General features: G+C 41.0%; 1 protein-coding gene across 2 annotated transcripts in view; it reads right to left on the reverse strand.

The window, feature by feature from the left end:
• The window catches only part of PARP8 (poly(ADP-ribose) polymerase family member 8), a 119,352-nt gene extending 96,002 nt beyond the window's left edge, over positions 1-23,350 (reverse strand). The window contains exons 1-2 of one of the 2 annotated variants that reach the window (XM_052775733.1): positions 23,016-23,350; positions 22,101-22,155 (exon numbers count right to left, since the gene is read on the reverse strand). In XM_052775733.1, the coding sequence (XP_052631693.1) occupies positions 22,101-22,155; positions 23,016-23,106 (146 nt within the window). In that variant the 5' untranslated portion in view covers positions 23,107-23,350. The remainder of the gene's footprint in view (positions 1-22,100; positions 22,156-23,015) is intronic. The other variant, XM_052775732.1, reaches the window with a different exon arrangement.
• Positions 23,351-23,580: the final 230 nt, after the last annotated feature.

Genomic DNA, 23,580 nt, shown 5'->3' on the forward strand with positions numbered 1-23,580 from the left:
TATCCTGACCCGACTTAATTTCCCTGAACCTGGAAAAGTGCCCCTGGTGTCTCACTTCACCGAAGACTTTTTGTCTCATGCAGATTTAGTGTCTACACCAATACAAAACATGAGATATATAAATTAAAGCAATCTTAGGAACAGATACAAATATTTGTTTAACATGCTTCAGTTACACTTTAAAACATGTTATGGATTTTATGCAAATCCAGGTGGGTAGGAATAGTTACAATTTAGGATCGAAGTGATCTACAGTCTGAGATGTGGGAAAGGAAGCATACAAGAAGATCAAAAGACAGTAAGGTTTTTTTTTTGCTGTAATTCCATCAAACTTTATTGATTTCAAAGGAAATTGTTTGCAATTTAAATGTCATTAGTGAGGGGAGAATGGGAATTGTTCAGCTGCAAAATAATTAGCAACTTACCTCCCCCTTCCTGTAGGGGGAAAAATGCCCATAAATACCGATGTCAGTGCAGACTGACACACAACCTCGTAGTTTATGTGTTAGCTATTTCTTAAATTATCAGTATGAAAGTACGGTACTCTACTGATTTTGGATGCAATAGAGTTAATTTTCTTCACACTAGCTTGTATGGTCCTGTGTTTCGGACATGTGACCAGAACAGTGTTGGTAACACAGGGATATTATAGTTATTGCTGAGCAGTGCTTATACAGCATCAAGGCCATTTCTGCTTTTCACACTGCCCCACCAGCGAGTGGCCTGGGGATGGGCAAGAGTTTGGGAGGGGACGCAGCCGGGACAGCTGCCTCTAAGTGACTCCCACTGCGGGGACTGAGCAAGCGGCTGTGGGGGGCTGAGCTGCCCACCAAGGTTAACCACAACGGGTACAGTGTTAGGAGGCAGCTCGTAACAGTGTATGCTGTGAACTTAGGTTTCTTGTAGCAGTACGAATGTTTCCAAATTCAAGTATTTCTGTAAATCTTCAAATACATACAGATCCACTTTTCTTATTTCTCTTCTCCATTTTAACTCATGCAGGTCCCAGCAAGACTGTATGTCTCCAGTTTACAAGGAACTACATGATGTCCAGTCTTGTTTCAGGTTTTTACTTTTGGAATACCATGAGAGCTGCTTTTAAAATATGCATAACAGGACCAGCAACAGAACCGTACCTCACTGCAGCTCCTGTCCGTAACTACCTACCACAGTCCCCGCATACTCCTGCAGACTTCATTCTGAATCCTTACCTGAGTATCTCCCACTGTAACCCCTTTATATAAGTAGATTTATGTGAATCAGGATTGCAACGCATATTTAAAAACCCATTGACAATTAGACAGATGTTACAAACCTCTCCATCTTTATGCATGCAAATATGCAAGTATTCAGTTTTCAGACTGCAGCCAAAAAGTAAAGTATTTTAGTAATAAACCTAGGCTATATACATCTAAAAGCTATTCTGTAATTACACAGTTTTAATTTGTTTGCCTGAAATGAAAATGCTAGGTCAGCCAGGAGTTAGATCTGGTGTTTGCTATTACAGTTTGCAATCAATCAGACTTATAAGTTATAGGGACGCAAATTAATTTAAAGCCAAATTTGAACCTGATTATGGTACACAGCACGGCCACCATTAAAAATGTCCTATGATTTTATCAGACTGTGATGTTTTAGGGGCAGTTTCCCCAACAGATTATCAATATTGAGATTTCTTTTTAAAAAAAGTAAAAACTAAAAAGGCCAATTATTTCTAAGAATGAGACTAATAAAGACTATGTTCTTTACCCATATGAAAAAAACATATACATCTTTGCAGGACCTGGAGGCCTCATGCTTTAGATCAAGAACTCGATGATTGGCAAGAGAGAGGCAGGTTTCAGGTATCTGTCCATACAGACTTTTGTCCATAATATGTACTGATAAAACCTGCCTTATTCTACACAGCTGCACTGAATATATATACAATTACACACAGCTCTGATTTCTACTTTATTTTATTTTTCTGTAGTCTATTTTGTCCCTGTAAATACGGCAAAAATTTTTTCTTTCCGTTTACTCCTAGCCTATTTTAATAATTTCAATGTGGAATGGTGCATTTCTTTAAAATATAACACATTTTAAAATGCTCTCCTTCTTTCTCAAGGGGGTTTCTTTTTTTTTTTTTCCCCAGACACGATCTTTTCTCACATGCTCTTATTGGCGGCATTTTCTCTCTGACTCAAGCTCTCACAACTGTCTTTCCATTTCTCCTTCCAAAGTACATGTATATCTCCTTGTCACTCCCTCTGCCCTTTCTGTGAGTATCCAGCCATCTTTGGCTCCCCATTCTCCCCCAGTTTCTCCCCCACAGTCTCCTCGTTACCACTTTCTCTACATCCATTCTGTCTCTGACTGGGTAAAGCAGCTCCAGCACACCCAGCTGACGATTGGCTTTGTGTATCTAGGCTAAGTTACGGTCCCCAGTCAGATTTTCAACCCACGTAACTACTGGAAGGCATGAAGCTGGACATGGGGCAGCGAAAGAGCATTATTCCTGCAATGTCCCAAAGCACTCCAGTGAAACCAGGGACAGCTCCTGATGTCACTAAACCTTTGCACTTGTAGACTTCATAATGAAATGAGACAACAACATTCACTGACTTGCGAGACATGCACCAAAGCTACATTAGGACAAGACTTGCATAATCATCTTGCTTTAAAATTGACCTAACAGCATTTCTCATCATTGAGATCTGCAGATGCCTATGCTGATGCAACTATATGTCACCTTCCCCTATGCCATTAAATAACACCTTAAACATGACTTCAAATATCTGAATGCAAGTATATGCATTCATACAGTACAGATGCTTTTGTTCATAAGCTCATGATTGGATTACATTGTTTCATCAATGCAATACCCATCTGTGAAAGATAATCTAATCTAGACCTTCTCCTCCATTATCTCTAACCTTTTTAAAAAATACCATCTGAGAAGGAGACATAGGAAAGCAGAAACTGGTTATAAACCATATTGCACCAAGGCAGCTTGAGGTTAAGTTCTAAGAATGAGATCTATTTATTTGGGGATTGGACTACACAGACTTCACCAGTGAAAAAAATAAGCTGGTTTTTTTCTTTACTTATGAAATATATCCTAGATGTCAAGTGCTTGATGTATCCTTCACAATTCAGTGGCTCCCGAATCTCACACAGATGGTACGCTGGATCTGCAACTGTCATTTTACTTGAAACACCACAGCGAGGCAAGAATCTCACAACTGCTTTGTATTAAAAGATGGATTTAGAGCAAAATTCCATTGAAAAATACATGAAGCTATGTCAACTGACATCAGATGAGTTTCACTTCACAAAAGGAACTCATTAGCTGACCCAGGAGACAGAAGATTGAATGCTCATTAAAAAGTCTTTTGACATCTCCGTTCCTAACCAGCCGTGTCCCCTAAGCACCTACATTTCTGCTCCAGAGCCTGCATCCACGCTGCCAGCGTCCAAGCAGTCTAGTCTAAACCGCTAGTCACAGGCATACAAAAGGATTTAGGGATCGTGAGACCAAATTTTAGAAACCTCCACAGCTAAATGACAAACAAGAAAGGGCCTGGACAATGCAGCGGTTTTAAGAAACGTCTAGGCTCTGTTTCCAGGCAAGAGCAGCCTAATTGTGGGCCTGGATGTGCTGTGGAGTCTCACAGTGAGCATCCTGATACCTCTATCCCTGGGACTAGAGCAGGATCATACGCTACTGAAGGAAAGGGAAACACTGCCACAAAACATTTAGCCATATTTTGGAACAAAAAGGGCTGGCGTAGATACCTAATGCTTCACAACTCTGGAAAGGAGGCAAGTACCTAAACTACCTGAGAGTGCATGTCCCAACACAAGCCTGGCAGCTTTTCCTAGCAGGTATCTCAGGACATTCCCTTCACAAAGCCTCTCCTCGGCAGCCTGCCAGTCCTGCCGGGAGCTGGGTCCCCACACCGGCAGCTCCGATGCACAGGAAAGCTGATACAGGGCAGCACACCTTGCAAGACAGGTGCTATAAGACATAAATAAATGTCATTCCACAGATGCTTGGAGAACGGTTCAAAAGGCCAACAAGTGTAAGTTTCTCTGACACAAACGCCCCACTGCCTTCTTACGAGTACACTGGCACTTGCTTGGCATGTTCATCCATCTCCACTTTCAATGGAAAATAAAGTTCTTTTGGATTTTATTCTAAAAGATGAATGTTTTTACCATGCTGTTTCTCAAGACACCTTGTTATGTTGGGGATTTACCTATGAGGGTGAAGGGAAGCCAATTCCCCCACCTCCCCTTAACCCATATGATCCCTTTAAGGATAATGATTTTGTTTTGTTAGCAAAAACTGTAAGCCACACCTTTAATCTGAGTCACTGTTGGGTTTGTGGAGGACCTCTAGGGTTGTCAAGCTGGCTGTGGACCTCCACACCCCTCACTGCAGCACAAATCGTAAGCAATTATAGTGAAACTCATAGCACTACCTGGGATGATAGTGAAACATGGCCAATTCAATTTCCTACTGTGGGTAGATATTGTTTAAATCGCACCCAGAAGGGAGGGGTCAATGTCGGAGAAAGCAGGTGTCAATGGACACTCACACATAAAGCGGTTAATGAAGATAGAGGTGTTTACATATGGATGTGGCTTGATGAAGCCAGACGCAACAAAGGGTTCAAAGAGTTTTCGTCGAACAAAAATGAAACCTTCTTTCTCCGATGGCCTGGAAACCATATTTATCACCAAATTTGTGAGTGGAAAAAACACACTGGCACCTGGTATTGTACCGGCCAGACAAACAACAACAAGCCCAGCACCTTTTTTATCACTTTGGGAAATGAGAACACAACTTATTTTCAATTCCCAAAGGCTGCAGCTGGACCATTTGCTAATGGTGCCAAAGCCAAAAAAGGCCATTATTGGATTTGTGGACATACTGCCTACAAACAACTACCAGCAAATTGGTCAGGGATTTGTTATATAGGGATTATCCGACCTCTGTTTTTCCTTCTTCCAGAGGCGGGTGGTCCTCGACTGGGAGTATGACTATATGAAAATTTAGGGGACAAAAGGATTGCATGTAGCAAGCGATCTGTTGACGTTAAAATAGGTGGAACACAAAAGTGGGGGGAAAATGAGTGGCCTCCCGAAAGAATAATTGAGCATTATGGGCCTGCCACTTGGAATCCCAGTGAACCAACAGCAGGGGCACGAGAACCGATTTACAATTTGAACCGCATAATTCGATTGCAAGCAGTCTTAGAAATTATTACCAATAAAACTGCTAATGCTACAGACCTTTTAACTCAACAATCTCAACAGACGCGCACTGCAATCCTTCAACACCGCATGGTTTTGGATTACTTACTAGCTGAAGAGGGAGGAGTATGTGGGAAATTAAACATCTCTAATTGTTGTTTGGAAATTGACAATGTAGGTGAAGTAGTTCTTCAACTGACCACAGATATTAGGAAACTAGCCCATGTCCCCGTTCAAACATGGGACAGCTGGAACGGTGATTTACGGTCTTGGTTACCCGGAGCACCATGGGTAAAACAGCTTCTGTTTTATCTGTTATGTGCATTTGTCGCTTTGATGTTTTTGCGATGTATTATTCCTTGTTTTATTCAATTAATCCAACGTGTTGTATCCAACCTGCAATTTGTATCTACTGCCTCGCCTGATGGTGTAAAACAGATTTGTGTCGTTTATCAATCAAAGCGTGCAACTGTATCAATTATTTAGACACATGTGTTTACTCAGATTAGTAATTTTGTGGCAATTGCTTTGTTAGCTTTCCCTATATTTTCTCTTGTGGTATGTATGTGTTTGTCTTGTATGTGTTATATATTGGTTAAATATGTTAGGTTAAAGTATTGTTAATCATTGTTATATAGTGGTGTTGTTCATTCACCTTTGTTTGGATCTGGGATAGAAGTTTCTAGCTCCAGACGATGCATGCACCCTAAGATAAGGGGGCGCGGAAAGTGGTTTTCCCGCTGCGCATGCGGACCCCAACACCGGCAGACCAGGGCAGCCGACCGCATGGACTGTTAGGGCTGTGACCACTTTGTGGTACATTGCCAAAAAAATGACGGTGTACGAGTATGTGTTCATGTTGATTCCAATTTACTATACAGCCTTTGCTTTGATAATGGTTATCTTAATAGTTATTCTAATACTTCTTTTCTGTCCTTGTAAATGTTCACCATGTAAACTGCCGTTGTGTTTTTCTACTGATTCTTCGCAACCTTAAAATCAATTTATAGTATGTTTTGATATTGTAGAGTTAGTTAAATTTATAATGGTTAGTTGATGTTAAGTAGATGTTGTTAGATATTAGATGTTGTTGTTTAACTTACTTAGAAATGTTTTAATTAGGATAATTGGTATAATATTGTTGTTTGTTCATGTTGTTGTTTAATGTAGAAATATTGTATTAACATAAAATAAGCCTTGGAAAGCCAAATCATCTTATTTTAACCTTTGGTTTTTCTTTTGCTGCATTATGTTAAGTCATTTTGATACAAAGTTGTTAACTTGATTATATCATTGTAGTATGTGCTTTTTTTCCCTCTTTCTCTTTCTATACCCTTATCTTTCATGCCACCATGAGGACAGCAATGTTGAGCCACGGGGTGGTGTAAGAGACTGTAAGAGACTGTGTTGGACTATATTTGTCTCGACTTTGCTGACCATTTGCTAGCTTCAGCATCCTGTTGCTGTGGGGAGTACGTGCTGAAGGCCCTGAAGAAATCACCATATCCGCCTGAAGCTAGCAGTCTCTGTGGGAATGGCTGAACTCTTTGGAAAAACTGCGTACTCCTCCCTCGAAAAAGGAACTGCAAGGGACTGGAAAAAGGAACTGAAAGGAACTGCAAGGGATTGATAATCAGCGCTTGAAACTGGGACTTTGTCATCGTCTGTCTGCTGCAACTTGGAACTTGGATCCCCCATCACCTGCACTGAGACCGAGTCAACGGGACATTGCTGGCTTCGTGGTGGTGGTAACTAGTCTTGCTGCATCTCTCCCGTTTTCTTGCTTAGGTCTGTCTCTTTTTCCTTTCTTCTTCCCTCTGTCCTGTCGCTATTATCAGTTGTTATAGGAAATAAAACTTGTAAGTTTGTACGGCATCTGACCTCGTTTGTGTCTTAATCTCACTCTTGGGATCGTTTAAAAACCCTCCCCGATATTGGATCGGGACACACCTCTGCAGGGTCATTTGCCATTTTACTAGAGTAACTGTGTATGTAGTGTAACTGTGTATGTGGTGTAACTAGTGTAGCTGGTTATGAAATATTAAAAGCTGGAAGTTCAGTGACCCAACTTCCTGTCATCAACACAAATATGTGCTTGTATCAGGAACACAAACATGCCATGTTACATGTTGGAGGATTCTGATGGAAATCTCAGATAAAGTAGAATCCCTCACAAGTTTAAATAATGGATAGTCCCCTGACCAGTTATTCTTCTCTCAAAATGCTACTGACCGTGACATTGACCATGTGAGATGGTCAGGTCAATGTTAATCAAAATAATACTAACGCAGGAATCACTGAGTACCTGAAGCCTTTGTAAATAAATACACATTATGTATAAACATAAGGAAGGTTTTTAGATAGATAGATGGCCAGGCAGATACATAGGGTTAAGTTCTTCATGTGTAAATAAAACCAGTATCATTGCCTCAGCTTTATGCACATGACTGCACCTACAGGTATTAAGACAGCAAAACACTTCAAAGCAATTTGAACTATAAATGCAATTCTTTCAAAATGAAATTTGGCCAAACGTTAAATATTTGCCTCAATTAACTCCAATAATCTCTAACTGAAATAAATGGAATGATAAAGGCAAAACATGACCATATAAAGGAAATTAAATTGCGCTTTCTCTTTAGTTAGACTTACGTCATCTCGTCAGTTTACATGTCTAGAGGTGGAGAGGAACAGGCTAAATGTAGAACCTTTTATGTATTTTGTTTCAGTCAAAATACCGATCAGCAGCAAAATGAAGATGTTTATGTGATAATCTCCTGAAATTTACAAGTACAACAATAAAAACCTCAGCAGTTCTGTCCGATTGACTTAAAAATAGAAATAATCTACACAGGAAAGTCCCAACATCACCCCAGCCCACTTAGCCTTCACTTCACAATTCAAGGGTTTTTCAGTAGAGTATATTATCTAGTTAATCATGAGCATAGTGCAATTATTAGACATCGAAATCACTGAAGTTTGAGAGCTGTAAAGGATTCTCAGCTAATGTCCCAAACAATGTACTGCCACTGCAGAGCCATGGGCAGCATCCAACAAGGAACTTCCAAATACTAGGGGCATAACAGCTCAACTGTTTTACCTAGCTGAGCCTTGAATGCATGTCAGATGCATAAATTATTTTTGTTTAAATTTTATTTTGAAATATTAGAATAAGGTGTGGTATTGGTCATCCTCAGCCCTTCAAAATAAAATGATACAAAACCTGGCATTCCGTCTCTGAAGGAAATAACACTACCATAACACGTAACACGCCGGGCTTCAACCTCCCACCAGAATTATCCATTATCATTAAAAAGAAATAATATACAACTCAGAGAATATAGAGAGGTAAACAGATAATGAGAAAACAGATATTTACATTGTGCTTATTGTCTTTTAAAGTATTTTAATTGTAGATGAAAGTAGATGGCAACACAGAACACCTCGTTCTGTCTTCACTGTTTAACACACAATCTCTTTAATAAAGATGCCTTTCCACACACAGCCAGACTTCCACTTTGCACTGATGTAACTCAGAGCTGAATGCCGAGCTGTGCTCTTTCTTTTCAGTACTCCCTCCAGACTTCTCTTCTATAGTCCTTCACGCAACAGCAGCAGCAACAAAAAGGAAACAGCAAACCCCTTCCTGTGACAAGGCTCTGCCACATTCGGTCACACACTACCACTCCCCCAAGCAATGGTGCAAAACCTCTGCCACCCTCCTGGCCATCGTGGCAACTTACCAGGAAACTGAGGGGCAAAACTCATTTGCATGCACATTTAAAAAACGCACACAGATTTGAATTGGAGAAAAATGAAAAGGGGAAAAAAAAAAAAAAAAAAAAGGAGAGTTCTCATTATGGCAAGTTCAGATGTGTTCCATCTGCCAGCCAGCCATGAGTCACACTTGCCCTGACACGGGAGGACAGCTGTCATTCGGAAGCGCGCACACATGGCAGGCTGCCAGCTCTGCCCCGCAGCCGGCGGTGGGCAGGCGGCAGAGCGCACCGGGTCGCTCCACCTGGCCACCTGGACCAGCTCTCTGCCCCGCTCTGAAACCTCTCTGATCGAAGATGGTCACTTCAGGGAGACCCCAGTGCTACACCAACTGCGGTGTGGAAGAACAGCCTCCAGGGAGGGAATACGCACAAGAATTTCACACTCCCTCCATTTACACAGTTGTGGAGGGCACAGCCCATGGCCCATTCCTCCGGCCGTACCTACTGGCGCACCGCTCCGACAGATTTTCTTAGCCATTACAGGTCCTGTGTGCTGAGAGCACACTTCACCCATCCTGTGCCTACTGGGCAGGTGATCAGCACAACACGCAAACCTGGTTTTCAAGGCTGACCCTTAAAAAACCACAGACGTACCCAAGGAGTCCAGCTCTCACTAGTGAAACTCCACCAGCAGGTTTGCAAGAGGATGAGTCTTTCATCTGTCTCTTAAATCATTACAAACCAAAGCAGAAGCCAACCAAGGAAAACCTCAAACAGCATCACAGAGGGCAAAAAGTCACCCTCAACCAGTTATGTTACTGAACAAATACATGAAAAGCACATTGTAATGATCCCCAAAGCAAGTACTGAACACCCTGGGACACGCAGAATGACAATTAATAGCACTATGCACCTAATGAAATATGCATTGTTACTGATGGAAATATCAGAAGGTTTCCTATATTCGGGGGAACAGAATTAAAAGATAGTTACTGGAAAGAGACTCCCAAAGGTCCATAAAGACTGCTTTGTAAAGAATAAGTAGCCTGTAAAATGAAGAATGCAAAACTGTATGAAGCAACATCTATTCTTTTATTTGCTTTGGAGTTCTATTTAATGCATAAGACCATACAACTTTTATTGGTTCACGCTCAAATGCATTCTTACACCTGTGCTGCATCTACACTGAAAGATCTCAAATACATACTATTTCTAAAAATCTCTGCTCAGTCTTACTTAGGTACAACAGAAATCTCAAAAACATCCCAGCTAAAAAATATTTTTAAACCTAAATCAGCAAACAACTCAGGCTGCAGCTGCAATTATTTCAGCAGTGATGTTTTTTTTCTAGCCACCCACATATTAGACACCAAAAACAGAATAACGAACAGCAATGAACATGTGATCACTCTGATTAACAGTCTGAGCACCCATTGTTATTCTGATGAAACTTCCCAAGAACCGAAACAAGTATTTCAGAGTGTATATATAATCTGAAGAGAGCTGGGAGATAACTGATCTATAGCTGCTCCATGCTGTTTAACTTGCATAGTACAGTGGTTTAATACCAACTTCCATGTCTGCTTCAAGAATATGAACACAACAGATACCAGTTTTTGTCAGAATAAATCAGTATGCAGAGCACCTCTGAAAAACAAAAGGCCAGAAGAAAGAAGGGTGGAAAATGACAAATTGGGAAGGAATGGAAACACAAGTTTAAGAAGCCTGTGCTCTCCAGTGGCACAGCCGAAATGGAAATGGCATGGTCAGGGTGGGTGTGAAATCTTCTCTAACTTCTGCAGATTGAAGTCATCATTATCTCTCAAGGGGAAGTGCAGAGGTGGTATTTTCTGTGGGACAAGACCTTCCTTGTGCCAGAGGGAATCCTATGGCAACATCTACATTGCACACAGACAGGCAAATGCTCTGTCAAGCTCACCCTACCACTGAAAATGAGAAAAGAGGCCACTGCAGTATCTTGGCTAGTGTCTTTGCTCATGGGGTTGCACCACATGCAAACCTGAGGCTTGAGTGTTACACTGCTGAGAACACCTGTTCACTATGTGGGAAAACTTGTCAAGTCTCTAACACTTCAGGCATCTCTGCCTCATTCTGTTGTTGTCCCTCCCTTCAGTACGAGCCATTCCCAAAGAACATAATTTATATCTCACTTTATCAGCTTCCATGAAACTTGTCCTTACCTGTCACCTAAAATGCAAACACAAATAATGTGTAATTTCCCTTTGACATGTAACTAATCATGCATATATTAAACTATTCTATTAGAAGTCAATGAAGATAACATACTGGATTTATATTTAGCTTTGCCCTATTAAAACTTCCTTAACAAGATACATATAATTATAGACAGGTCCTCAGTACTATAAGTTGGCATGACTTTACTGAATTCCATGGCAATTTGTCAATTTAAATTAGCTGAGAATATGGTAATCGTGTTACGTCACATGAAGTACAACAGCGAAGTAACTTGGGACAAAATACAGATGGAAATACACTGTAAGCAGCCTGAGTAATGGCAAAATGCTCATTAATACCAGCAATTTATGATGACTTGCTCAGCACTTATGTCAATAGTTCTGCAACTGTTACATACACTGAAATATGCTGGAAACATACGTCAGAAATTGCCATGCCAGACAGGACATGCCACCTTCCACAGCAGCCTTTCAGTCAAAGACTTGATCCACTGTGCTGTTGGCTGATGATGCCTTAGTAATAGGGGAAATGAGGAAGGACTTTGTAGCCAGGCTAGAAGCTTTTCTTGACTCTAAACGATGATTGGCTGATGTCCTTCATGAGCAAAATCAGTAATTTTTGTAGTTCTTAGCCTGACTCACGTAACTGCAACTCCTGTTCTCTTCATGGACAGCAAATGCCTAATCCTTATTAGCACACTGGGAGGCCAGCATCTTCCACACATCCATGCCTGTCTTGAAGCCACAGTGCTAGATGTAAAAGGTATTTACATTCCGTATCTCTGTATGTTTGTTGTCCTTTGCAAAGGTCATTTTTTAGCAGAACTACAGGGTGAATGTATTTCTTCATGCCTTAAATATAGGCATACACTTTCATGAAGTACTATTATTTAATATCTAGTTATTGATGTTTAAACACAGAAACAGTATAGTAAGCAATTATTCATCACAAGAGGAACAATCTGAAAGAAATAAAAGCTTATCAGTAAAATATAAACTCAGGTACAGAAAGAGCCTGGAGTCTCCCTCCACTCATTCACTCCCTCTAGTGTGGTTCACAGGGACAATGCATTTCTTTTAATTCACTATATATAGCTAAAACCAAGTAAACACTAAAATTTCTCACAATTTGTCATTTTAAATAAGAATACCGAAATGAACAAATAAAATCTTACAGCCAAAACATGGAATTGTAAATTTCCTTAGATTACTGAGCAAAATACCTTAACAAGAACAGCTAAACTGGTGGCTGCTAATCCCATGCAATTTTACTTCAGTAATGAAGGTAGAACAGCTTTAACCAACACTGAAGTCTGATGTAAAAATTCCATCAACAGCTAAATCTGGCACAGGGAACATGTAGAAAGCAGGACTGTATGCCAAAGGCAATGCTGCTCTTGTGTTACACAGATGCACATAGGTCTGCTAAAGGCAAGAGAGCTTGCATCTTTGGTGGGCTGATTATTGGGATGCTTTACTTCGTACTCTAGAGGTCAATACTAAATTAATTGAAAGCTTCTCTTGGCCCGAGTTAACAAAACTAGTATATGCCCAAGGAGATTCTTGCAGAGGTTATGTTCCTCCTGTTGCCACCTAAATGCATGCAATTTCACTGTTCTTGTCATCCACTGATAAAACATGAGTCCTTCTTCAACATAAAAGGCTACAAAATCCTACCACTGAAATTTTATGCAAGCCTAACAAGCCTTGTTCTATAGGATGATTAAAAGTCTTTATGGCAAAATAATTCTCTAACTTAAAGGAAAAGAATAAGCTCAGTTTTCAGCTGTAAACCCATTAAAGTTACAACTATGTACAAAAGATTTCATGTAATACTCATAGAACCGTATTAAACCAGTAGACTACCTTAATTTATATAATTCCCTATGTATAAGGGAAGGCTGTTGATAATGTCCATAACAGCCATACTAAGGCATTAACCAAATATGTGTTTTCCAGAAGTTTTTAATACTTGAAGGTTACTTTTTTTCAGTCTGAAATACTGTAAACTCTTTTTGGTTTTTTTTAAATGTTTTCACTGTTTTGCACAAATATATACTGAAATGACCAGATTTCACACAGTTTTAATCAGGACAAAGTCAGCATGTTCCTTTTAGGTGTTTTCACAGAGTAGTCCTCGTGAAGAAATCACAATTTCTATTTCAACTAATGGTTATAACTACATAAAGCTGTGAAACCATTTTGGGACTCAGCTTAAGATTTAATAGTGATTCTGAGTGAGTGACAGGTAAAGAGGTTTTCATGTGGCCTAGCAAATTACGTTCTTCAAAGAGACTCTGTGACAACCAGTTTTTCAGACGCTAAGTCTAAAAAGACAGAGGAAGAAAAGCATGGTTTTGACAACTGGCCTTTTTTCTGTGCCCCCTGCAATGCCAGTGACTTGGTACTAATGCATGAAAGCAATCTTTTTTCCTTGGATAAATTGCAGCTTTCCTAACATCCATTAAAGTACTCAAAAATGAGAATACATCTGCAAAGATGACAGAAAACAGAACTCTGGTCTTCATGACTCCCTCCCAGGTGAAAAAAGTCACCTGGATTGCCATTCGCTAGGAGTAGTCAGAGCCAAATAAAAAAATCAGTGGTATCGCTGTGGGCCCAAGTGAGCCCCATCACATCAGTGCAATTACTCCGGATTCATACTGCTGCAATTGAGATCAAGCAGTTGACTATCAGCAAGTACTTTTATGACAATGAAATGCTTCCTGGTTTTAACACCTTTACCAACCCCAGGTCCTAATCTGACAGAAGAGCATCCTAATTATTTTCATATTTTGCTGTATGTATGATTATGGGGTGAGAACTCCCCATCAAAGATGAAGTTTTCAACATTGAGGAAAAAGAATAAGCAAGAATGAGCAATACCACAAAAAAAAACCCCAAACCCAAACCTAAAATAAAATATTCTACCATTTGCAGAAAACCTAATGACCTAGAATACCATGTCTAACGCATAGGCTATTTTTTCTACTTGAGAGCAAATGCTGTCTGTCACAAACACTTTCTTGAGTAGAAGCATGACAGTTGAATGGTGCAAAGTTATCCTGCCTTCTAGCTTGCCTCCTAACATATGAAAAATTCTTATCTATAAACATAAAATGGAACATTCATTTAAAGCAACAAGATTTCAAGATGGCAACCTGTAATATATGAGACGAAATGCAGAATGCTACACAGTTTGAAAGGAACTTAAATTATATACTTCTACAAACAGCATATCACCATTTTTTGCAGTCTCTTTTGGCAAACAGTACATTTCATTACACAGGAGACATGCTGTTGCCCCTTTTGTTTCTGATCAGTGCCTCGAGGCTGGAAGGAGATGTCTGGAGGGTTTGCTAGTTTCTTTGAGCTTCCTCTTTGCCCTCAGTTCTTTGCTTCAGGCAGGCTCCTGCCGAGCACTACAGAAGTCTCCTGAAGTCTCCGTCAGAAGAAGTGATTCAGCTCAACACTAACTGCCAGGACACACCACCGTCTTCCACAACAGCCAAGAGAAGCCAAAGCCACAGGTACTCTGCCTTCAAGCAAGCTACAGAAAGATGCTCACCCTCCAACCTCCAAGAAACAAGACTGTTTTCTGCCTCTGCCTGTTACCTTACGTGAGCATGTGCAAGACCATGACTTAGTCCCACAGGTTTACATAATGCCAACAGCACCTATGACGGTGTTTAGCCCTTGCAGTGGGGGAACACAATCTCTGACATAAAGCTCCCTGGAGAGAATGGGTCCTCCCAGGAGAAGTCTGACTCATAAAAGCAACAATTGTTCCCGGTCCTTAGGCAAGGCTCTTTCCTGCTCTTTCTCCCATAGAAACAGGCTGGATGCAATTTTGTGTGAGCATGCAGAAGGCTGTCGGGGAAAGGAGATGTTATTTCTGTACCTTGTTTAGTCCCTCTTCTTTCAGTGAGATTTTCTAGCTACTGCTGCACAGGATAGTAGGCTTATCTTTTTGAGTCAATTTAACCCTGTTAAGGAGCTGCTTTTCCTCAGATGAGGCCAGTTCAGTGAAACATCTGCAAAAATCTTCACCCTCCTGCAGCAAAGAGGACATTAATTCTTAAGAGCTGTCCTCTTAAGTGGGATTTATTTAACGCCAAGGCAGAATTATACATTGGAGTTTTTCTAGATTTACTCACATTTCATCTCTTTCTTAGTTTTAATTGTAACTAAAGTGAACACTCCCAGCAGTTTAAAATTTACTTTCCCTCTAGGTGCTGAAGATTATTAAAGTAGGTGTTTTGACTCTGAGTGATTAGACTCTGACTCAAATGAGAATTCATATTCTGCACAGTAAGTAATCCACGGAAAACATATGCCAACAGGTATCTTCAGCTGTTAATATTTACGAGCAAGGAAAAATATGGGAAATTATTAGACTAACAGGAAAAGCCAGGAATGGCATTAGTCCCAATACAGAAAAAAGTGATCTAAATTAATTTTGTCAGAGTGAACTCTGCTTTCAAATTTATTTGTCTTACCACATTAACACTCCAACAATGACAGCCTACAGGTCTATTTTTAGGTACTTAATATGTTAAAATATGTGATGAAAGCAGAGAAAGAAGTTACTGAAAACGTTTTCTGTAAAGACATACAAGCACTCTTCCCAGCTCTGTGCTGGCGAACCATTCAAACAACAGTGCATACATTTGTATGACAAAAACACCTGCACAGAGATTGTGACGCTTTTTAAAAAGTGCTAAGCAACACACAGTAATACTGAGACTACTACGTGGTGTAGGAGTTTGGCAATTCTGAAAACTAGGCCATTCATTTAAGTGCCTAAACCCACATTTTTCTCATTGAAAGGTAGACGTTCACAATTTCAATGTATTGTTCTTAGTACAGCACACAGCTGAAAGAGGACAGACACTCACTTCACCAGACCAGTAAGAGATCTCCACAAGACCATATTCTCCCTGAAGTATGTGAGTTTTACAAGATGCAATGATGGGGACTGGGTTAATTTCAGCACTGATTTTCTAACAGCAAGACAGGAAGGATCTGTCAGGCACAAGACCATGAAAAAAAGGCAAGATCAATATGACTGTGAGTAGAATAGTGTTGATTTTGCTTTTCACAAACCCTCAGCATTGCACTTAATGACTTTTTACTATAGTGGTCTACTAGATCTCTTCTTAGGATGAATCATTTGTTAAATCACACCTACTGAATTTATTGCAGTATCTATCAAAAAGCTATCTATAGGAATGTATGAGTAGGGTTTATGTACGTACTACACACTGCCAATGTTAGAAGGCAGTATAAAGTCAGAATAGGTATGCTAGCAGGAATTCATAGAATGGAAAATGCTTGTCTTAAAGAGAGATTTTAAAACTGAAACTTAATTAATACCTGACACAAAACTGTTCTTCAAAAGTACCCAAGGCTGTAGTCAACATTACTTCATCTACAGAATCTTTAATGAAGAAATGAAAATCATAATGCTTGCCATGTTATATCTAAACTAGATTCCCGTCTCATATCACTGATCCCAGGAAATGGTGCAGTCCCAGCAAAAATGTTAAGCCATATTTGATAGGAAAGTTAAAATTGAAAGACGATGTACAATCTTCCAGATACTTTGAAACAGCAATAGAGAGACAGCCAAGTACAAGCTGTGTATCTAGTTTTCACCCCTCTCTTACTGTAGTAGAGGTAGATTTTAGCAATGTAATTACATATTTAATGTAATAATAACCTGAACACAAGGTTAAGCACAGGCATCAGCAACAGAAGATGAACTGAACTTGCACCAGCCCTTCCTAAGCCCTGTATAAAACCAATTCCAGCTAAACTAAAACCATTGAGAGCAATGGATTCCATAAAAATCGTCTTCCTGTCTACTGAAGTCATACTTTCATGGACACTTTCATCTTATGTAAGTCACCACTGCTTCCAAAGGAACAGTCCAACCCTCTCTGCCCAAACCTTGCATAGCCAGTAAACACATTGCCATGCAATGAACCTGACAGAGGAACTAGCTTAAAACTAACGTATCCAAAAAAGGATGCTCTTAAACTATATCATTTTGGAAAGGAAAAAAAACCAAAACAAAATGTTCAGGACAGTGTTCCATTTTGGTATCTTCTGATGGACACAATTTTATGTTTTGTTTTAAAAAATGTTTTTCAGTTCTCCTTTTTTGCTACAGTACATATAAAATGAACATAAATTTTAAGATAAAAACATACATCAATTAGCACAAAACCATTTTTCTTCACAGATTTTTTTTGTACTGAAGACTTTCAGTGTTACCAGACCGACACCAGAATTTCAAAATTATTCACCAAATGGAATCTCTCATATAGGCAGTTTTATTAAATTCACATAAGTAGCAATAGGGCATACCACTAAAGTGGAAAAAAAGGTTATCTGTATCTATTTATCATCAAGTGGTGCAACCAACTGGTGGACATACTGTGCTAGGACTTCAGGTAGTGGTTTTAGTCTCTAGCTATAGAAAGCCACAAGCAATTTAGTTACTCTTCCATAGGCACAGCTCCTCAGCTGTGAAATATTTCACTGCTACAGTGAGGTGGGAATTAATTCATCAGTATAAAGGAGAACTTCTGATACTACAATATTACGCACTATGTATAACCTCTTGAATAGAAAACAGAAAGCCAAATATTCAAAATCAAAACAGTCTAAGTTAACAATTTGTAATTATTTTAAGCAAAAATAAACGGTAACTTCAGACTAAAATTCAACTTTCCTGGCTTCTTCAGAATGGCTATTGTTACAACAATTGTTCTAAGGCAGGGAAAGCAGAGCACAAGAGTCCACTGTGTAAATAGGAGATGGGAATTTTGCTGACAAAATTAATCTGTTTGTTCAGTTCCTACAGGTCTTACCTAGTTTCTTTACAATATGCTGCAGTATTAGATCTGTTCTCATGCACAGCCTTAATGTCATTGTCCCTCGCTGCCAATGAGAGTTAAATACATATTTGAATGAAGAGGTATTTCAGGACTGATATGATGTCCTTGTTTAGCCTCCGAAAAAAAAAGGGGGGGGTGAGAAAAACACTAAAAAAGGGAAACATCTTTTTTTCAGGACAACCAAGCACTGCTTCTATGTAAACAATGTCAAGTGACATATAAAGTGAAAACAACTTCAGGGCATCATGCATTTTTATGTGAAAGATGACAGATCAGCAGTTCTGTTCAGTCTGCACGGTTTCTGGAGGACCAATTTTTCATACAGGGGCAGAAAATAGGAAAAAGGAAACAAGACATTCTTTTAAAAGAGAAGAGAACTTGACATGTTCACACTTTAATATCCTTTTTAGATCCTACAGTAAAAAGCATAAAAAATCCAGCCATTTCTGATATTCTGCCAGATGTAGTTAAAGAAGAGTAAATCTTGCAGTCACAGCACCTGAATGAACACCTCATGTTATAAGAAATCTATCACACTACTTATTGCTTTCTGAAAATGAAATTAAAAATTATTAAGTTGATAAACAATCCACCCCATATTTAGTGCCCACATTATGCACAAAGATGTGCTTCACTAATAAATAGCTAATTACAACCTTTCCAAACCAGGAAGCATCTCTGCAGCATCAAACAACTCTAACAATTTGGAAGTGTGAACACAGTGCATTCAAAAAAAAAAAGTACAGTGAAATTTAACTGAACTACATAGGTAAAGGATTATTTAGGATAATTCACACAATACAAATATGTTTGTACTTACAGAGATTCTTCCCTTCTAACTTTTCAAGAAAAATCCTGCAAATGCAGAATCCCCTTGAAGTGTATTTATGCCCATCCAGTGATCATTTACACATAGATTATTTACACAATATAATATCTTTATATCACCTAAAGGTCAAATGTTGGAACAGGTCTATATAAACAATAAAAAAAAATAATAGTTCTCAGTTGGTTTCCCTGGAATCTCTGTACTTGAACATAAACTAAGCCATGCCCTCAGGGTTTTGCTCAGCACTTCACTGTGGGAATACAAGTTAACTCCACTGAAGCACTGATAAACGTGTGCCAGACCAGGCCTATCTATTTGGATTGATCTGCAGCGTTGTTATGTAATGTACTACCTCAATATTTGAATAGTACTCATATAGGAAGAGGCTGTGCAATCAATCCAAGCAACAGGGAAAAATCAGATAAAAGTCAGAGAAGGTGGCCTCAAGAAGAAAAATCTCACACAGATAAACCTAACAGTTTAAAGAAAAAACACAAACCTTAGGTCCTCATCATAACTGAAATAATATCTGTTCACTGACTTCCATGGACTTATACTGATTTACTGAGAATCTGGCTCTGAGATTATAAATTTTAAGAGCACTGATAAATGGATGTAATGGGCACTAGAGGCAACTACAGTATGCAGAGGTAAACCCCCAGTCATGTTGAACTTGCTACTATCATCACCTGCCTTTATACAAGGGTGAGACAAAGAATCCTCCTTCTCAAAAAGAAAACATGTTGCCTTCCCTCAAAGGTTTCTGGTCTTGTATCTAACCACTACTTCTAAAACAAAGCCATACTGCACATTGACCTAAAGGAACATCTAAAGGAAATAAAGCATGAAAATACTTAGTTCCAAGCACGGCTAATGAGTGCTGAAGTACTGTAATCTTCCTTACACACCACTTCTACTCTTACTCATTTAAATCTGTTTCTTGAAGATCCATCCACTGAACATCCACCCCTTTGCCCATTCCTCAACAGCCTGTGTTCCTGTCAGTTTGAAAAACAGTGTCGTAAGGCTGAATATCTGAAATAACTGGACAAGGCCTGTCAGCTGATACTCAAGTCTATGTCATTTAGGGACAACTCCTGAGTGCAATAGTCAAAAAATGGGGACACTGCTCAGGAAGCCCCCAGCTGCAGCAGTGGCAGTAAGAAAAAAATCATGGCCAAATGCAAGAAAAAGATCCTTCGATAGCCTTATGCTCTCCTAAATTGTTACCACGTACAAGTCACTGCTGCTGACCCTGTACCGGAGACTTGCCCGAATGCTGCACAGAGTGCAGTACAGCTGCTGCTCAGCCAGCACCTTCTCTAAGAAGAAACAACTAACTCATCTTCAATGCGAGAAACTGAAGTTTGGCTCTTAATAGTCAAGGCTTAGGGTTTTCATTTTACGTACTTCACAAGAGAGCTTACTACTGTAAACCTGCCACTGAGTACACTACTGTACACTAAGAAAATTGTAAAACATCTTTCTAAATCACAGAGCAGAGAACACGAAACCCTTATCACAAAGGATGGTTTTTAAATGTCCTTAAAACATGAAACGGAAAGTGAAATTTGAGTATGCTCTAAGTAGCAACCCACTTACTTAACACCAGTTTCTGTAAGCATAACGTTTGTTTCTCAATTCAGTTTGAATTTTCAAGGTCCTGAGACAAGTTTCCAGTCAAGTTTCCTAAGCAAATGCTGACCCCAGTTAAAATACAAGGCTTGGGGATGTAAGGCCCTCTTCCGTCTCTCGTTGTAGATGTGACAATGTTTTGTATTAACATTTATAAACCAGTTTGTTTCCCATCAGTTATGCCCTTAGGCTTTTTACTTTATTCAGCTTGGAAAATGGAAACAATAGACAGGTTTCACTTCCTGGTTTCTTGCTGCAATATTTAGTTTAGAAAACAGTGCAAAGTAACTTTCAAATTCAGATGTTTTAATTACATGATAAATAATATTTGTTAGATAATTTTTACTGCATCAAGACTTTCAAAATTGCAGTTTAAAACAAGACGAAAACAAAACATATAGTAAAACCCTAAATGAAAGAGTATACTACAAGCAACCTAAAAATACATCGATTCTCAGCTACTGGGTAAACTATTCTATTTCAAAGAAAATGACAGAAGTCGTCTTTCCCTTTAGTAGGAAGAGGCAGGGTAGTGAGGTGGGAAAGCATTTTTCTGAGCATTCTCACAGCCTGGGAACCATCTGGGAGCCTTGGTCCTGCAGCCAGACCCTGAAGCATGCATGGGGAGAACCAATGGCTGTGGGAGTGCTGCCTGCACTGAAAGGTTCACTTGGAAGAATACAGTACTTTAACCTGACGTACTCTGGCAAAGAAAAACAATTGCTGAAGATATCAGATGAACTGAGAAAAAAAAATTACACACACAAAAAAAACCCCAAGACTTCTTGCCAAGTCTAATAAATTTCAGCTAAAAGATAAGAGAATGACGTAGCATATACTGTTAACACCTTATTAAGTAAAAGGTAACTAAGAGTCGGGGAAACGAAAAGGATGTGTGTTCAAGCTTTTATGTGTATTTCCTTTTGAAAACAGACAACAAATGCTGAAATATAATTAAAAAATGTGTACATGCACAATCCAGTTTATAACCAAAAGCTCGGAACCACTTAGAAATAATATTTAAACTAACATACAATAAAAACATTTTTTAGCCTTCTAAGCTATCCTGACATTTCATTTAATGCCTCAGGAATTTGATTTCATCAGCTGCAGACAGTCTTGCATCTGTCATGGGACTAATATGGCTCTCGTACAAGACAGTAAGGTGCTGATGTGAAATTTGGCCTATTTGTTATTAAAATCGTAACTTTTCCCAGTTTTTTAACATGAAATAACTTCATATCATATGTTGATGCCTTTGCTGTGTTTCTGTAAGTTTACGTACAGCAGAAATTCTACGTATCCACATAAATTAAAGCAAAACAGTGAAGCTTCACAGAGCAGCAGTCAGAGGAAGGAGCCTCCGACAGCTAGGATCACCTTTCTGATCACCTCCCTCAACACTTCCTCCTCAGTTTACGTTTGCGTGAAGGTAGGTGATTTACTGATCCTGCTTGCAAAGGGAAAGGAAACAAAAAGGCCTGCCACGGTATTGAACCACTGCATGTCACTGCCAGCAGGAAATGAAGGGAGTCATTACTGCAAAAAAAAGTACCTTTTGGAGCCTCCAGTATAGGTGAAGGTAAAGGTGGAGTCAGAGTACCTGAAATCTGAAAGACAAAGAGCTGCGTTATTACAACTTGTCTTTATTTTGCCTGAAATAGCCGAGGTTTACAGACCAGCATCCAGCTACCGACTCGGAGTGGGTGGAGCGGGGGGGTCAGGGTGAATCAGAGGAAATGCAGCATCTCCCCCTCAGCCCCTTGCAACAAGTGCCGGTGCTATGGCAACGGCAGGGATTTCCATTGTCAGAAACGGCAACAGGCAGCCACCAGCCGGGCTCCTGCGACGGCTCATCACGGCCGGCCCCGCACCGGCCCCGCCGAGGAAGCCGCGAAACCCCGGGGGGGGGGGGTGTTTGCACCGAAGGGGGGACGTTTACCGCTGGCCATGCCGCCGGCCCTGAAGCCGGGCGGGCGGGCGGCCGGGGATGCAGGCAGGCACCGAGGATGGCAGGAGCCCGGCCGCCTGGCAAACAGCCGCGTAGCGCCCGCCGGAGCAAAAAGCACCAGGGCTGGGCTCGACTGGGCGCTCGTCCCAGCAGTTGCGGGCTGCGCCAGGCAGCGGGGGCCACGCACACACTCACCCACACCCGCCCGGTTTTGCGTGTGGCCACCGCCACGCTCCCTGACTCGGGATCCCCCCCACCCCCGCCCTCCTTTCCCGGCCGGCGCCTGGTCTCATCTGCCCTCACATGCCCTCAGAAGGAGAGGAAGAAGGAAGGAAGGAAGAAGGGGCCTGAGGGCAGGCACACGCCGGCTCGGCGGCGGCCCCCGCTCCCGGGAACGGCGACGAAGGGCACGGGCACAGCCCGGGCAGCCGCGCCGCGGCGGGAGCGGGGTCTGGGGCGGGAGGCGGCGGCGGCGGCAGCCTCCGCGTCGCCAACCTGGCTCCCGGGAGAGAAACTCACCTGCAAACAGGCAGTCCTTCTCCGCCTTGCACTTTTGGATCACAACGTCAATATCCTTCTGAATCCTCTCTTGTCTTGAACACATCCCCATGAAATAAATCCCAGGGGAAAAAAAAGCAGCCTTTATTTCCACCCCGCCCCACACCCCGCGCTGCCAGTTTTTAATATTCAGTCCGAAAGACGGACCCCGGCGCTGACGAGCAGGAGTCTCCCCGGCGGCCCGGAGGGATCCGCTCGGCCGGCTGGAGGACGGAGGAGGAAGCCGGCGGGAGCCGATGTTGCATGCCCAGATGTGCCCGCCCAGATGTGCCGCCGCTGCCGGCGAACGGCAATTTCCTCACAATGGCTCCAGCGGAGGGTGGCGGCGGCGACACGGGATCCCCCCACCCCCCACGCCCTCTGGGTTTTTTGGGGTTGGTTGGCTGGTTTGGTCTTTTTTTGGAGGGGAGAGGGGGGAAAAAAAAAAAAAAAAAAAGAAGGGGGGGCCAAGCCGACCCGACGGCTCACATCCCTGCCCCTCCCGCCAGCAGCGGCGATCGCCGCGCAGCAGCAGGGCGGAGAGCCG

The sequence above is a fragment of the Harpia harpyja genome, chromosome Z, assembly GCF_026419915.1.
Source record: "Harpia harpyja isolate bHarHar1 chromosome Z, bHarHar1 primary haplotype, whole genome shotgun sequence".
NCBI lineage: Eukaryota > Metazoa > Chordata > Aves > Accipitriformes > Accipitridae > Harpia > Harpia harpyja.